Source organism: Puntigrus tetrazona, chromosome 1 (genome assembly GCF_018831695.1).
Source record: "Puntigrus tetrazona isolate hp1 chromosome 1, ASM1883169v1, whole genome shotgun sequence".
Taxonomy (NCBI): domain Eukaryota; kingdom Metazoa; phylum Chordata; class Actinopteri; order Cypriniformes; family Cyprinidae; genus Puntigrus; species Puntigrus tetrazona.
Window position 1 is genome coordinate 28,149,944 of NC_056699.1, and position 17,255 is coordinate 28,167,198.

The following is a 17,255-nucleotide window of genomic DNA, read 5'->3' on the forward strand; positions in this document are numbered from 1 at the left end:
TGCTGACTAAGTGGAAAGAAACCATTACTGATGTAGAACTTCAAATGATCAAAGACTTTGCAGAAGGGAGGATTCAGCCTGAGAAAGATGACCTTTTTCCAAAGATGTGTTTGGCACCTGATTTGGGAATGTGCAATGGATTTTTATTAAGGTGTAACAATTTAGTTTTGTCAGGTAAAGAGGGAGCCTCTGGTAAAGCCATGTATAAATGTTGTGTTAAAGTTTTAAACAAAAAAAATCTTGATGGAAAAATAGACACACCTTGGCGTAATGTTTTACACCTAAGTGAGAATGCAAGACCTGAATGGGGGGCACTCTATAAGTCACCACTAAGTAAAAAAACAGGGGACTTACAATGGAGAGTTTTACACGGTATTATAGCCGTTAATGCTTTTGTGTCCATAGTAAACCATGAAGTTAATCAAGAATGTCCTTTTTGTTCACAAAGAGAAACAGTGTTCCATGCTTTTATGCATTGTGATAGATTAAGACCCTTGTTTGTTTTGTTACAAGATTTGTTTAAACAGTTTGATGAAGAGTTCTCTGTGGAGATTTTTATCTGTGGTTTTAAATATTCTAGATCACGTTCCTCTGAATGTCAGTTGTTTAATCTCTTGTTGGGTCAAGCAAAAATGGCAATTTATGTGAGCAGAAAAAGGAAAATAGAGGGGAACTCTGATACAGATGTGACTATACTCTTTTCAATGCTGGTAAAGACTAGGATTCAAATTGATTTTCGTTACTACAAAGCAACAAAAAATTTGATGTACTTTGAACAAAGATGGTGTGTAAAAGATGTTCTTTGCAATATTATTGATGATGTTTTAATTTTTAATTTTTTGTTGTGACATTTTCTTGTGTAATTGTTGTAGGTTTTTTTGTAATAAAATGGGGTTTTAAAAATCAAAATCTCTCTCTCTCTCTCTGTCTCGCTCTCTCTCTCTCTGTCTCTCTCTCTCTGTCTCTCTCTCTCTCTCTCTCTCTCTCTCTCTCTCTCTCTCTCTCTCTCTCTCTCTCTCTCTCTCTCTCTCTCTCTCTCTCTCTCTCTCTGTCTCTCTCTCTCTCTGTCTCTCTCTCTCTCTGTCTCTCTCTCTCTCTCTCTCTCTCTCTCTCTCTGCTCTCTCTCTCCTCTCTCTCTCTCTCTCTCTCTCTCTGTCTCTCTCTCTCTCTCTCTCTCTCTCTGTCTCTCTGTCTCTCTCTCTCTCTCTCTCTCTCTCTCTCTCTCTCTCTCTCTCTGTCTCTCTCTGCTCTCTCTCTCTCTCTCTCTCTGTCTCTCTCTCTCTCTCTCTCTCTCTCTCTCTCTCTCTGTCTCTCTCTCTCTCTCTCTCTCTCTCTCTCTCTCTCTCTCTCTCTCTCTCTCTCTCTCTCTCTCTCTCTCTCTCTCTCTCTCTCTCTCTCTCTCTCTCTCTCTCTCTCTCTCTCTCTCTCTCTCTCTCTCTGTCTCTCTGTCTCTCTCTCTCTCTCTCTCTCTGTCTCTCTCTCTCTCTCTCTCTCTCTCTCTCTCTCTCTGTCTCTCTGTCTCTCTCTCTCTCTCTCTCTCTCTCTCTCTCTCTGCTCTCTCTCTCTCTCTCTCTCTCTCTCTCTCTCTCTGTCTCTCTCTCTCTCTCTCTCTCTCTCTCTCTCTCTCTCTCTCTCTCTCTCTCTCTCTCTCTCTCTCTCTCTCTCTCTCTCTCTCTCTCTCTCTCTCTCTCTCTCTCTCTCTCTCTCTCTCTCTCTCTCTCTCTCTCTCTCTGTCTCTCTCTCTCTCTCTCTCTCTCTCTCTCTCTCTCTCTCTCTCTCTGTCTCTCTCTCTCTCTCTCTCTCTCTCTCTCTCTCTCTCTCTCTCTCTCTCTCTCTCTCTCTCTGTCTCTCTCTGTGGCTCTCTCTCTCAGGAAGTGGTTGTCTCTGTCAGATTCATCAGTTATTGTTCAACATGTAATCAGGAAGGACTGAATACAACAGAGAAGATCACTGAAGAAGAGAAGAATGAAGATCATCTGGACTTTGACTCTGCTGATGATTCCTGGTAAGAACTAAATCACTAAAACACCACAGAGACTTTAACTTATTATCACGTTGTTAAATCAACTTCTTGTAATCATTTTAAAACTTAATCTTTTAGTCTCATCTATCAATGTACAGAAAAGGAAAGGAATGTTTTTATTTATACAATGTTAAAACAGCAAATCATTGCAAATAGTAGCACACTGCGCCGAATAGTTCGTGTCAGAATTATAGTACATTATAAAACAGTATGCTGTAATAATGTATGTGGAATGGAAGAAGAACAAGCCATAAAAAAGAAAAAAGCTCCTACACCTTAAGCAAAAAATAGAACCCTAACTGATACTTTATCTTTGTGAACTTTTTGATTATTTTGATTTTTAACTTTTTCTCAAATTATTTCTCAGATCAACAAAAACAAGAGAGGTAATGCGAGACAATATTTTCCTGACTTAAAACAGTTTTTAAATGCTGGTTAATGGTAGAAGGTTCATTCACAAATAAAGTGTGCTGTATCGGGCTTCTTGTGAGTAACATTGCTTTTAGACAATGACATTTGATATTTAGGAGGAGGACTGGTCTTTGAGGAGTTTTTCAGCATGAGTGTATTTAGCCACTTTCTATAAGACAAAATATATAGAAACAATGCTCATGTCATTTTTTACAAGAAACTCACAGTGAATGCTGTTGATTGGATGAAGGAATTTGATGGCACTTCTGTGTTAAGTCACAAACACTTCAGTTAAGGAGTCAAAACTTTTAGTCCTGTATCACTAAAATTGACAAATGGGTCAGAGCTGTTTTAAGAATTATGTTTTGTTTTTATTTGTGATGTTCCAACTGTCTGGTTGAAAGGTTAGTTTTTTAGATTTACTATCTTCCACCTTACAAAATTGTTGTTCTGAAGAATTTCTGTTCTCTGGTGATTTTAATTGCTTTTAGACAGGAATCATGTCCTCACTTAGCTTCACGCAATCGTCATATCCATTTTATAAAAAATATGAATTATGTTGAGAGATCTTTAAATGGCAAGGAGAGACTATATCATACACGGATAATATTATCTCTTCGGCTCATCACACGGTTGGTTTTGGACCACAGCATGGTGCATTGTAATTTTTTTGTGTTCAGTAAAACATAAGAGTGCATATTGGCACTTTAACACTAAACTGTTAAATGACTCTTTTAAGTTTTTCTAGGAAAGAGCAACTGAGGCTTTTCATTCCTTGGTGGGACTGGTAAAATTCAAATTAAGAGTTTTCAACAGTACACTCTCAACGTTACTAAAGACTACTTCTGTCTGAATTTTTAGAAAACTGTCATAATCTAGCCCAGTCTGAGGTGATGCTAGGCATTTAGACTCTAAGAAGAAAGCACAACTAACAGATCTACTGGGGAGTGCACAGGGGCTTTAGTCCTCTCAAGATTCTCTATCGATCAGATGGATGTACTACTTTTTTCAGCATGGAAAAAAGAATGGGCTTTTATTTATGCACTTCGTCTCTGGAGTGTTGTTGTCTGTCCTGCGATATCCGTATGAGAGCAGTTATGTTTTATCAGAACCTGTACAGAAGTGAGATTAATTCAGGGCATGTGTCTTTTTGATAATTTGCCGAAAGTCTCAGAGGAGGCTAACTTCACCTCTCAGGAGTGTTGACCCTGGAAGAGCTCTTCAAGGCCTTGCAAAGCATGGAGTCTGGGAGGGCACCAGGAGTGGATGGCCTCCCGGTCGACTTTCTATAAGGCTTTCTGGTCAGAGCTGGGAGATGATCTGCTTGAGGTACTCAGCGATAGCTTGACAGAGGGCAGGTTGCCTTTTGAGTTGTCGGAGGCGGTTATCACTCAGATTCCAAAAAGGGGACCTCACTGATGTCAAAACTGATGTCTCTTCTTTGCAGCGATTATAAACTGCTTTCCAAAGTTTTGGCTACTAGACTGGCTGGAGTGTTGGATCAGGTCATCCATCCTATTGTGTACCGGTAGATCTATAGTTGATAATGTTTCTTAATTCTTTCTAAACTTTTAAATCTGAGTTGTGGTTTGTTATCCTTAGATCAAGAGAAGGCTTTTGATCGAGTTGAGCACTCTTATCTCTGGAATACTTTGGCAGCTTTTGGTTTCTGCAAAGAGTTTGTGGACATGATTAAAGTGCTCTGAACGTTGAGAGTGCACTGAAAATTAATGGTGGTTTATGCGCTCCATTTCTCAGTTCTGAGGGGTGTTAGACAAGGTTGTTCCCTCTCTGGAATGTTGTACTCTTTTCTGACTTCAACAAATAAGAAACAATTTATCTTGTCTCTTTTAATAATAATGTTCCTCAGCATACGCTGATGACATTGTAGTGTCATCTGGCGATGTACAGTCTTTTGCTTAACTTATTTGAAGATTTTAGAACACTGTCTTCTGCTCAAGTCTGGCTGATCTGGGTCTGTGGTCTGATGGGCCACTCTCCTGATGGGTTGTGTTGGAGAAGGAGGTATAAATTATTTGGGAGTTTACTGGGGGATGATGAGTTTTACAGAAAAATTGGGAAGGGGTGCAGGAAAGGTCAAAGGCTGATTAGATAAATGGAATTGGTTGTTGCAAATATGTCCTATAGAGGAGGACTCTCATCATTAACAATCTTGTTGCTCTGGCCTGTGTAGATCCCTCTCCACAGTTTTTGAAAATTCAAGCCTCTTGTTAATTTTTTTGGGACTGCTCTATTTTATATCTCCCAAAAATGAAGATCCAAGGTGTTATTCACTGTGGCTGCTTTCCGACGGTTTCTCTGAGATGGCTCAACGGACTGCAGTTTATTTTACGAACACTGGCCTTGGACTCTCACTTTTTTAATGGATCTGCTAAAACTGGATGTATCAGAACTCTTTTTATCATTAACTGTAAATTTATAAGACTGAGAACTTCTCTTCACTCTACTGGTTGTTGCAGGAGCCTTTTGATACATGGAGCCCGTCTGACGTTAGTTGCTTCACGATGCAGTCTACTCGGTTTCAGCACTTCCCTTCTGAAAGCCAAGGTTTTTACTTTGGGACATTTATTAACACTAACTGGATCTTTTTGGACAGGTGGAGACAGCTTCCAAGTCCTGGGCTCAGATCTGTTCGCCTTTTACCCAATTTTGATGATGTTTTACTGAAGAAGAACACATGTTAAAGGACTTTTTGCAGCGGTTAATGCCCCTGATCCTGGGATTCTTTCCCCTGTTTGTTTGTGCAACCCATCATTTTCACGTGATTCTGTTATTAGATTTCTTGTCAAGCGAAAGCAAAAATTTGTACAAAGCTTGTGTTCTGGTTTTTAACAAGAAAAGTTATTGGTAGCAGAATTGACACACCATGGCGTTCTGTTTTAAAGTTGAGCAGTGATGTAAAACAATGGAGATCTTTGTATAAACCACTCAAAGAGGAGTTCAGACATACAATGGAGGTTTTTGCAACACAATTGCCGTTAATTCTTTTATTTCAGTGATGAACCCAGGAGTGGGTCCTGAATGCCCTTTTTGTCTCAAGAGAAACTGTTTTTCATGCTTTCATGTACTCTAAAACCTCTGTTTGTGAAGCTCTCTTTTGTAGGTTTAATAAAACCTTCTTAAGTGAACATCCAGGAAGAAATGTGCTATCTCATCTTGGCTGTTTACATTAGTCGGAAAAACAGAATCAAAGCTCTAGTGATGACGTCTCGTGTGTTTCTGGCTTTTGTTAAGTCAGGGTATTGGTTGATTTTCACTGTACGATCTTGTGACTTTTGAACAAATCTGGTGCATTCATGGGGCTTTGTGCACTTTGTCTGAAGATGCTCTAGTGTTTTGTTTGTAGGTTTGTTGTGTGTACTGGTTTTTTGTCTTGGTAATTGTTATTGTGGTTTGTAATAATTTTTTTGCAAAATCAAATCTCTCTCTCTCTCTGTCTCTCTCTCTCCTGTCTCTCTCTTTCTCTCTCTCTCCTCTCTCTCTCTCTCTGTCTGTCTCTCCTCTGTCAGATTTATCAGTTATTGTTCAACATGTAATCAGGAAGGACTGAATACAACAGAGAAGATCACTGAAGAAGAGAAGAATGAAGATCATCTGGACTTTGACTCTGCTGATGATTCCTGGTAAGAACTAAATCACTAAAACACCACAGAGACTTTAACTTATTATCACGTTGTTAAATCAACTTCTTGTAATCATTTTAAAACTTAATCTTTTTAGTCTCATCAATGTACAAAGTGTTTTTATTTATACAATGTTAAAACAGCAAATCATTGCAAATAGTAGCAGTTGTGTCAGAATTATAGTACATTATAAAACGGTATGCTGTAATAATGTATTGAGGTCAATAAAGCCCTCCCTACACCTTTCCTAACCCTAACTGATACTTTATTTTTAACTTTTTGATTATTTTGATTTTAACTTTTTCTGTAAATAGACACATTACGGTTTTTAAATGCTGGTTTGTTGTAGGTGTGCTGGGCTTCAGAGTGACGGGATATTCAGGAGGAGGAGTCAGCATCACATGCAGATATAAGACAAAATATAGAAACAATGCCAAGTATTTTTGTAAAGGAGAGTGGTCAGAGTGCAAAAACCAAATCAAAACGAAAACTAAAAACAAATGGGTTGATTCTGGAAGATTCTCTCTGTTTGACAACACCAGTGCTGCAGTTTTCACCGTGACTTTCAGAGATCTGAGAGAAGAGGATAATGACATATACTACTGTGGAGTTGAGAGATCAGGACTAGATCCTTACACTGAAGTGAAGCTGAACGTTATATCAGGTGAGTAACTGAGACTCTCAGACCTTGTTGATCTCAACGAGAACACACTCAACACTGACTGATATCACTGAGTTTCACAGATGGGACTCATATAGGATGTGTTTGTCATTAGATGAAGATGAAGTTTTGGTTTGGTTTGTGTTCATCAGGTCAGAAGATCAGTGCTGTGTCGGGATATTCAGGAGGAAACGTCATTATAAACTACAAATATGAGATGTCACATATGAACCACATGAAATACATCTATAAAACTGTAGCAGATGGATTTCTTCCTTTAATAAACACTAAAAGAGCAGCAGAATGGACACATGTGGGTCGATTCTCTGTTCATGACGACAGATCTGCTCGTCTCTTACGTGTTTTCATCACAGATCTGAATCTGAACGATTCTGGAGAATATAAGATTATAGTCCAAGTTTCTGAAGACTACAGTTTCTTCTCTGAGTTCCTCCTGAACATCATCGACGGTGAGCTGCTTTCCTCTGTTTCTGTGGTGAACTGATGAATCTGTTGTTTAATGTGAACTTGGTTTGACTCTCAAACAGCTGATTGTTGTGAGAAGAGCATCAGTCTATCAGCTGCTGCAGGAACATCTGTGAACATCAGCTGCAAATACCCAGGATCCCACAGCGCCGACGTGAAGTTCATCTGCAGGAGATCTGGATCTGATCTCTGTGCTGAAGAGACGTTTGTGAAGGAGAGCAGAAGATGGAGCGCCGAGGGACAGATCCAGCTGTATGATGACCGAAAGCAGCGGCTCCTGACGGGAACCATCAGTCATGTGACTCCACGACATTCAGCTGAATACTGGTGTGGAGTTCAGTCTGATCAAGAACACAAGAGCTTCATCACACGAGTCCTCCTCAGAGTCACAGGTACAGATGACTTTCTCACTCATATATCAGAAGGAAATCAAATCTATATTCAGCAGATCACTGTTTACTTTGTTGCTTCACCGTGCAAAAACAACTATTTGTGTAACAGTCTATTTGACAGTTAAAAAGAGGAAATGTAATTGCAAAAATGAGCTGCATATTTCTTCAGTCTATGCAGTAAAGTGCTGTTATGCAAATGTATTTTTGTTTCATCATGAGGTGTTCAGGTCTGTTTGTCCTGTCAGTACATTCATATTCTCATTTCTGTTCAATCAAAAAACAATCAAGCGGTGTTTTTTTTTTTTTTTAGGTCAAGTATTCCACTAAATGTCTTTGACCTTAAAATTGCTTAAATTCATATTTGAATAACTTAAGAACACATGATAATACAACTCATTCAGCTCACATAAACAAATACAATCTTTAGCATATTATTGAAAATTTTGGCTATCGTTTAATTTGTAATTATCTATTTCGTCAATTTATGAAGCCCTTGTTGTTCCGTTGTGAACCATCAGGACCGTGTTTGACGGAAATCCTTTAGATTGAGTTCAGGATAGAGGATGTGTGAATTATATCAGTCACAAACATATTACTGAGAAAACCATTTTTTTTACTTTGTCATTGTTTAGACACAGATGTTTCAAAAACGACATCGACAAACGATGTTTCATCATCATCATCATCATCATCATCATCGTCTGTTTTCAAAGCATCCACGTCTAGCTTCACATCAGAGTCTCCTCTCGTGTTACAAGGTGGCTGTGTGATAAAATCTAAATATCTTCCTCTCAAAGTGATGCTCTGATTGATCTGAATGTTCCTCCTGTGTTTTCAGACTCTTCTCTGATCATCTCTCTGGTTCTGGTTCTTCTGGTTCTGATCATCGTTGGTGTCTTCTTACTGGTTTTCTGTAAAAAGATTCGGTCTCGAGGTAAAACTCCTTTAGACACTAGACTCCTTTCAGAAACAGGTTTAAAATGAAGATGTGTTTTTTCACTTTGATTCTACAACTACACAAAACAGATATCTGATGATGTGTGAAAACATTTCCAGTAGACATTTATTTCTCTTGTTTTATCAGCCAGTGATTTGTCGTCTCAGTCTGGAGCAGGAAAACATGAGCTGGTCAGTTCAGCAATTATATAAATTATGTTGATTTTTATTCATAATGAGAATAAATTCTAGCTGTAATAACTCCTCTGTCTCTCCACAGGATTCTCACACTGCTTGTGTTTATGAGGACATTAAAGACAGTTTACCCACAAACCCCTCTGTTTCTCCTGACTGTGTTTATGCTACAGTTCAGAAAGAGTCTCAGACCTTCATCACATCTGCTGAGGATCTGAATTACGCCGTGGTGAACTTCCAGAAAGACTGTCCTGACAGAGTCAGATCGAGGAATGATCAGGATTATACTGAATATGCTGCTATCAACTATCTCAACGCCTGACAGCACCACATAAACTTTTAATCTAGTATTTCAGAACCTTCTTGCATAAACTGTTTGGTTTTTGTATGTTACTAATTTATCTAAATATGAGAGTATAAACTCTTTGTGCGACATGCAGCTATATCTGAAAGATGGTGAAGCTTTTATAGCAAGCTTTTTAAACATAACAAAACTGTATTAGGTCAACTTTGTTTTTAAAAGTGATTGATATGTAAGGGATAATACACACCCTGCAGGTTATTATTGCAGAATAAAGCTCTAGTTGTACATTACGCAGACTTCTTGCCACAAAAGTGAATAATAAGACACGAAATCTGAATTTAAATACTGTCATCTGTCCACTGCTGAAAACTTTTTTTTCCATACATGTTGAAATTAATATTGAAGTCCTCCATTTTAACTCGTGGCTAAGTGTTTTAAGTCACAAGATGGCGGCAAACTGTCAGCAACTACAGAGTGATACGTGACGCTCAAGATGATTAGTACTACCCGGATGAGCTTGTTTTACTAGTTGTACTGGTTGTTATCCTGGAATAAAAAACCTTGAAATGTGGCAATAAAATAAAAAAAAAAAACGACAATAAAATATCACAAAATATATTATGGTGGTATTATGTACATGCATTTTTAATTATCTCGGTGTCAGAGACTGAGTCCTCCAGCAGGTGGCGCTCTTTCAGTGTGATTAATGTGATATTCAGTCAGTGGTGATGGTGGGAGGAGCCAGTAAAGCTGCTCATTACTGATAAAGAGCTGAATAAAGAGGAAGTAACTAAAGCAGACAGATTCACACAGAGATCATTCAGCATAAAGAAGACGATGAAGATCCTCCTCATCTTCTTCACTTTCTACCTGATCTCAGGTCAGAGCTTTTCTCTTTCTGATGCTGTTTTCTGTTCATCAGCTTTCTGATCACAGTATTGCAGGGAACATCCACTGGCTCAAGGACAGAATTACACTTCTGTAGAGTTTATCTTAAAAAAAAGCGGGATTTAGTTTAAATTTGATTCTAGATCTGCGTTTACAGAAGTGCTAAAAAACTAAAACCCATTAGCTGAACAAAGTCTGTTTTTAATACCTCAAACCATTTCACACGGTAAAACACAGATCTCAAACTTCATTTAATATATGGATTTCCTGGAAAAAAAGCAACACTGAATTAATTCGATACACATGCGTACCTAACTGAAATACCAAAAACTAACACCACACCCCTACTATAAAGACCCTGAAAAGTATGCAAGAAATGGCCGTAATGCTCCATTTGCCCTTAGTTTACTTGCAGCGATACTCTTCAAAATGGCGCCATGGTGACAAACGGTTAAATAGATATTTTTCTTTTCGTAAAAAATGATTCTTGTAGCTTTATAATATTACGGTTGAACCACTGATGGCAGATGGAATATTCTAACAATGTTTTTCATACCTTTCTGGGCCTTGACAGTGTTCATTACTGTGTGTTCAAAAAATGACAAAATGTAATTTTGGGGTGGAGTAATTCTTTAAGTGACCATTGCAAAACACAAATATTGGTTATATACTAATTTAGATATTGTTATGTAATGTGCACAAGAACACAGCTTTCCTGCCCCATTGTTTGATGCATTTAGTTATATCTGATGGTGTATTATTTTCAACACGTCCTCAAATCAATACGCCTGTATAGGTTGTTTGTACAAATCCCTAAAATAGGATCCATCAGAGCTTATACCACAGTTGTGCCTCCCCTACACTGTTTTATTTGCATCATGGTTTGAGCCTCATGTAGTTCAGTCTGTAGTCGAGAGGTGCTATCATTTATCACTTTGCTGGATTTTTCTAAAGGGTAGTTTTAGGAGTGAGCTAGGTGTTGAAATTCAGACGAATTACAGCCTGTGAAACCTACTATACATATACCTATGCTGCTACTTATTAAACGTAATAACAAACTGACCTGTATTTATATAAAAAAACTGACACAAAGTTCAAACGGAGTTGCAATAGACTTCGTGGAGGAGAAACCAAGCCTTTCTTTCATCTTTCTCAATCTGATTGATTGACAGGTGCCGTGAGCGACGTTGATGTGACGGGACATTCACAAGGAAGTGTTCTCGTTGATTCTGGGAAACCTTGGTTCAGCGACTCCTTTAAATACATATTTAAAACTTCTGAGCTTAGAGTAATTATGATTGATAAGAAACATGAACGATGGATTGACGAAGGACGAATCACGTTGTTTAAAAACAATGAAGACAAACTCATGATCTACATCAGAGATTTAAATCTGAACGATGCTGGAAAATACGATATTACGGTTAGAGACAAATGGTCCATCAATTTGAATTTGTATGTATTAAAAGAAGGTCAGTTATTTTAAGATCAAATTCTTGTGGTAAAAACAACCGATCGTTTTAAAATGTTTAATGTTTGTGACATCCATTTAACTTTGTTAATTACAGAAATGTGTTGCAAAATGCCAAAGAGAGTGATGGTGAATGTTGGAGAAACTGCCTCCATCAGCGGTGAATATTCACACAGTTATAATAATGATCTTAAAATCGTATTTAAAAAAGGAAGAGAAAACATTGACGCAGTGTACAGCAGATGGAATAAGAAAGAAAGATTCAGTATTTCTGATGACAGACATAAAAACGTCTTCAGTGTGAAGATCACTGCTGTGACTCCAGATGATGGAGGAGTTTATTTCTGTGGAGTTTGGATCAACAGACACTCGTACAGTTACTCTGTTATTAATACGGTTGACCTGTATATTACGGGTGAGTAACACAAAGAGTCAGCGTCTTCTAGAAAATATACAGTATTTGCTTCATGTCACATTTGGGGAATGTGATTAAATAAGATATTTGTGATTGACAGCTAAAGTGGGAGTGTCTAGAGCCATCGGCTACTCAGGAAGTGGTCTGATGATGAAGTGTGAACATCCTCAATACAAAACCAGACCAAAATACATCTGTAAAGAATCAGACGGATGTTCAGAGAAGAAGGATCTTCAGATGTCATTCGAAATCGGTGCCTTTTATATATATATATAAATATATATATATATAAATATATATATATATATATATTTAATCAGTAATAGGTTTATATATTTTTTTTTTTTAAATATGCATTAAATGAAGATACCTTAACATTACAAGAATTTGTCATCTCAGGCCATGTAATGTATTTTGGGTGTTTTGTGTTACTAGATAGTTTCATTAGATCTCATGTTCCACTGAATGATAGAGACTTTAGCTCAATAATATATACAGAGGGTCAAACCTGATCGACGTCATCCTTGTTACCCTCAAAACCAGCAACAGGTTTAATAACTGCTAACAAATGAACTACTAGCGAATAGTCGAGTAGTCAACACAAACATAAATTTACACCTTAAAAGAATTTTACTTCTAGACATTGATTACATTAAATTAAATAGATAATTGTATACATTTATATTTTTGACAAAAAGCCTCATAAATCATCAAAAATAGAGAAAATGCTTATGATTTAAGTGTAGAAATCCTAAAAGAGAGATGATTTGACTCCTAGAAGTGATGTCTCTTAAATGTATTTTATTTCTAAGATGTGTTTTGATGAGGTTAACAGGGTTGACATAAAATCTGGAGACACCAATAAAGTATTGTATATTTTAGTTTTGTGTATTTTATTTCAGTGCTGATCAATAAGACTATATTTAAGACAATATGCAGATGAGATTATTGGAGCATTGCGCCTTAATTTTTGCTAATTAAAAGTCTGGATATAAAAGAAAAATAAAATGAGTTCTGTTTTTGTATTGCAAATTTATTTTTTTGTTATATTAAATCTGTGTTTTATTATTTCTTAGTGAAACAGTTGACATGGAAAAACACTTGGGATGAATGGAAGACGAATGGAGAAGTTTCTTTATACGACGACACCAGAGCAGGAGTCTTGATGGTGTTTTTTAGAGAACTGAAAGCTACAGATGAAGGAACATACAGGTGTGGAGTGAAAGTATCTTACTTTAATGAGATCTTCACTGAGCTTCAGCTGAGACTCAGACACGGTGAGGAACAGAGAGTACTGTATCTTATGTGCATATAAAGTCATTTTTCTCTACTTGTCAAATAAACTTGTCTTGGGTTTTAGATGAAAAATATCCAGTGGCTGTGACTAAAACAGCTTATCCTGGAGAAGTCATCTTCAGCTGTCAGATCCCAGAGCAACAGAGACTTTATTTGTGTAAAGAGGATGATGATCAGATCTGTCAGAACATCAGCTCATCTAAAGTCACACACATGAGTGGTTCTTCTGAGAGAAATGAAGAGAGAGTTTTTACGGTGAGCATCAGTAATGTGAGCGTGAGAGATGCTGGAGTCTACTGGTGTGGAGCAGAAACCAGAGACACTTATTTGACTTTCATCTCCCTGACCACCAAAATTCAGCTCAACCTCATCAGTGAGTGGCTTCAGAAGATTTGACTGTAAATACGGTCTGTTCAGAATCATGTGTTAAACGTCTGTGTTTGTTTTCAGTGCCTCCAGTAGTGAGACGTGAAGGAGAATCTGCTGAGATCATCTGCCCTTATGATTCAATCTATAAATCAAAGCCAAAGTCTCTCTGTAAGGGGAAGTGCTCCACTAGAGACAGAAATGAGAACGAGACCAAGACTGACAGACTGACTCTGAAAGATGACGTCTCTACAAGTGTCTTCACTGGGACCATCACTGGACTCACAGCAGAGGATGCTGGGAAATACTGGTGTGCAGTGACATCAGAAACAGAGCTCAATTATCTTTACACTCATCTGATGGTCATCGTGAACGAGGGTGAGGAAGGGTTCTTCATCTGAATATGTCCAGCTCCGGCTGTCGGTTGATCTTCTTGTGTCTGTAATCATTTCCAGAGCTGAACTTGACTAAGTACGAAGGAGACGACGTGTCGATCCAGTGCAAACATCACGATGAAGAGCAGAAGATCTTCTGCAAAGCACACCAAGCCTCCGTGTGTGTGAAGGATGGAGTTTCGTTGGAGACCGTCAGAGATGATCGATTCTCTTTCAGTGATGAAGCATCTGCTGGAGTCTTTACTGTGAACATCACTGATCTGAGAGAAGAGGATTCTGGGATATACTGGTGTGGAGCTCACGTCATCACTGAAGTGACTCTCACTGTTAAAAAGGGTAAGATAGTGTATTATGGCTGGATTGCTCATGAAGTCATGAAGAATCACTCACACAATGTGGTAGCACGTGGATGTGGATGTGTAAAATATGCATTCTGTTTTAGCAGCAGTGCATCAATGTTGTATGAATTAGTGTCCTCTAATATAACCCTTTCCAGATGTTATGTGTGTGGTTGCAATATATTGAAGCAGAACTAATGAATATAACGGTTGCTTCCTCTGGTTTTCATTGCATGCTTTAAGTTTAACATCTGCCACTGTTCCAGCTTAACTCAAAATGACTCTGTTTACCCCCTATATAAAAATGCTCTCGATTACCAAGATGTGAATAATTTTAGGCCAGTCTCAAAACTACCATTCATAAGTAAAATTCTTGAATAGGGGCACGCTCTACAATTAAGTTTTAACTTAAACATCCCTTATATCGTTCTAATCAGGTTTTCACTCTTCGCTCTTCTTCGTGTAGTAGACAAAAGGATGACATTCTCGTATTTATGGACTAATGGATTAATAAGCATTTGAATTCTTTCATGTTCTAAGCACTGAACTTGACATTATCTGCCATGAAATAATCATCTCTTGTCTTTCTGATATTGGTATCACTGGCTCAGATCTTTCCTGGCTGACTTCCTATTAGCAATAGAGATCTGAAATTAAATTCTCCAATATCTCATCACCATACAAGGGTATCAGTCTGACACTGCTTCAGTTTCACAGGGTGTTCCTCAAGGTTCAGTTCCCGGTCCACTCCTGTTTATTATCTCTCTCTCTCTTTTTTTCTCTCTCACTCTCTGTGTCTGTGTGTGTGTGTGTGTATTTTGGTCAGACCAATACTAAGTGAGAACCATAAGCAAAATAAATTTTGGAACCTATTTTGTTTAGAATTCATTGCACCAGTGTTTAAGACTATGTCATAGTGTGTGTTTTGTGTGTGTGATGTCTGAAGGCAAAGTTTGTTTTTTAAGCAAAAGCGAGTGGCTTTGAGTGTAAAATGTGAAGTGTGATTATTTACCTCACAAGACTAAACTATTATTTTTTTATTTTATTGACTGTGTGTTTTGTTCCAGATTTCTCCCTGATCATCATTATCAGTGTGTGTGTGATTCTGCTGCTGATCTCTGGATTCTCTCTGACTGTGTGGAGATTAAGACACGAGAGACGAGGTGACACTCATTTACCCACAATCCCCTCTGATGGGCTCCTGTACGCTGCTGTCAGTTTCCAGAAACGTCCAGAGTCTCTCAGTGATATTACAGTCAGATTCAGTAAGAACGAGATTCACTCTGATTACGCCGCGGTCAGTTACCACATGACAACTAACTAATAATAGATTATACACATATTACCATCATTTTACATTTTAATAGTTATTATAAAAAAATTGATTTATGAAAACCTCTTTTATTGCCACTCTTTAAACACACAAAAGCTCACCTGTTATAATGAGACACATGAACCTGTTCAGAGCTTTTAACCCTTTAACCTTCACTCCCAGAAGGAGCTAATAAAAATATTTTACTTAAAATTCTTAGTTTTTTTATGAAACTCTCCCGTACGGTTGAGATGTCGGTCCATGATAAACTCAGAGAACTATTTCATGAGTTACCTTGCAATGATGTGCATTACTTCAACTTTATTGGTATTTTGGACACATTTCTCAACCTTCAGGGTCCACAAAGATTAAAGAAAAATTATATTTAAGTGCCTGTAAATCGGCTTAATAAATGCATGCCTATGGCAATATCCATACTATAATATGTTTTTTATTCAGATAGTATATTTCTGTTCTCTAACCCCGTCCCTATTCAAAACAACATTATGGTTTCAAGCCTACTTCCTTGATTGCTTGTTTGAGCCTATTATCTTATTTTCAGTCACACAGAAAGTGTGTAAAGGTTTTCATTTGAAAACTGGAGATACTCAAAAGACAGAGAGATAGAGCAGTACAGCTGTGAAAAAGCTCTCTCTCATCTCTTCCTTTTCATAGATGTAATCTTCATCAAAGTAATGCCAACCAAACGATAGCGATATCAGTTTAAAGGGTTAAATGTTTGCTTTCTTGTTCTCATCTCTGACTTTTGATCTTTGTACATTTACAATCCTTAGCATTCATTCATTCAAACATTTTTTGTCTTACTTTTTTTTAATCAACGATACTTTTGCTAATTTGGAAAGCTAAATCTAAATGATAAACTTTAATCATTTTTATGTAGAAGTATAACAATCATGTCATTTAAAACGGCTGCCATTTTTTAATGTGTGACTTGTCATAACATGATTTTCAAGCAAACTTGAAGCAACATTTTCATAATTGTCGCAAGGTTTCTGATGAATGCTGCGGGTGTTTTTGTGTTGAGGCATGATGAACACGCAGGTTTTTCCGTCCAGCTCAAAACCACAGAAAACTGGTTAAGGTTGAGGGTCTAAATTTAGTCTGAGTGTAAAGATTAAACAGAAGCGTTCAGGAAACGTGCAGAGAACGCATGAGACTGAACAGAGAGAAGATGAATATCATTGTGAGAAAAAGACAATAAGGATTAAGATCTGCTCGCTCTGTAACGCAGCATTTACTGAAAGAAAGGAATCAAACTAAAAATGTTTATCATCAACGAAGCATGTGAAATGTTACTATTCAGATCAGAATGTCTAATAAAATACTTTAAATGTTGGTCTGTGTTGTAGTGAATTTAATACTTTTACATCACCACACTAAAATGCAAGTTATGTCGATACTGCTTTAATAGAGCATAACAATTACTGAATGTATATATTATGGGTGGGATCATCTTCACACGGCAAACAGATGACATTTTAATGATAACTTACAATATTATTTAACCAAAAACAGAAAAAGGAAGTTCGCGGGTTAAATGACATCCGTTTATTTGCTACACAAAGCGTATTAAATCTTTGTAAAAGCTTTGTGTTTGTGGGGTTGTTTAGTGTGCTCGGTGTGATCAAGCTTGTGGTTTTCTAATTGTGTTTAACTTCGTTTGGTCAAAGCAAAGCCCCCTGCATGTGTGATAAAAACAGG

General features: G+C 37.5%; 2 protein-coding genes across 2 annotated transcripts; both read left to right on the forward strand.

The window, feature by feature from the left end:
• The first annotated feature begins 5,991 nt into the window (after positions 1 to 5,991).
• Positions 5,992 to 9,640, forward strand: LOC122350712. Its single transcript, XM_043247399.1, has 8 exons — positions 5,992 to 6,078; positions 6,428 to 6,742; positions 6,892 to 7,209; positions 7,288 to 7,617; positions 8,250 to 8,375; positions 8,456 to 8,551; positions 8,702 to 8,745; positions 8,834 to 9,640. Exons 1-8 carry the CDS (start codon positions 6,039 to 6,041, stop codon positions 9,068 to 9,070), a joined length of 1,506 nt encoding a protein of 501 aa, XP_043103334.1. The 5' UTR covers positions 5,992 to 6,038; the 3' UTR covers positions 9,071 to 9,640.
• Positions 9,641 to 9,855: 215 nt separating this feature from the next.
• Positions 9,856 to 16,860, forward strand: LOC122347282 (polymeric immunoglobulin receptor-like). The gene is made up of 9 exons (XM_043242477.1): positions 9,856 to 9,932; positions 11,113 to 11,412; positions 11,509 to 11,826; positions 11,927 to 12,079; positions 12,903 to 13,103; positions 13,187 to 13,495; positions 13,573 to 13,866; positions 13,944 to 14,219; positions 15,289 to 16,860. Exons 1-9 carry the CDS (start codon positions 9,890 to 9,892, stop codon positions 15,543 to 15,545), a joined length of 2,151 nt encoding a protein of 716 aa, XP_043098412.1. The 5' UTR covers positions 9,856 to 9,889; the 3' UTR covers positions 15,546 to 16,860.
• Positions 16,861 to 17,255: the final 395 nt, after the last annotated feature.

What these genes read in the sequence shown, in the direction of transcription:
- LOC122347282 (XM_043242477.1), top strand. Translation starts at nt 9,890, where the DNA reads ATGAAGATCCTCCTCATCTTCTTCACTTTCTACCTGATCTCAG. An exon ending in AATTCAGCTCAACCTCATCA is followed by an intron (nt 13,496 to 13,572) that starts GTGAGTGGCTTC and finishes GTTTGTTTTCAG; the next exon opens with TGCCTCCAGTAGTGAGACGT. An exon ending in GACTCTCACTGTTAAAAAGG is followed by an intron (nt 14,220 to 15,288) that starts GTAAGATAGTGT and finishes GTTTTGTTCCAG; the next exon opens with ATTTCTCCCTGATCATCATT.
- LOC122350712 (XM_043247399.1), top strand. Translation starts at nt 6,039, where the DNA reads ATGAAGATCATCTGGACTTTGACTCTGCTGATGATTCCTG. An exon ending in AGTCCTCCTCAGAGTCACAG is followed by an intron (nt 7,618 to 8,249) that starts GTACAGATGACT and finishes GTCATTGTTTAG; the next exon opens with ACACAGATGTTTCAAAAACG. An exon ending in TAAAAAGATTCGGTCTCGAG is followed by an intron (nt 8,552 to 8,701) that starts GTAAAACTCCTT and finishes TTGTTTTATCAG; the next exon opens with CCAGTGATTTGTCGTCTCAG.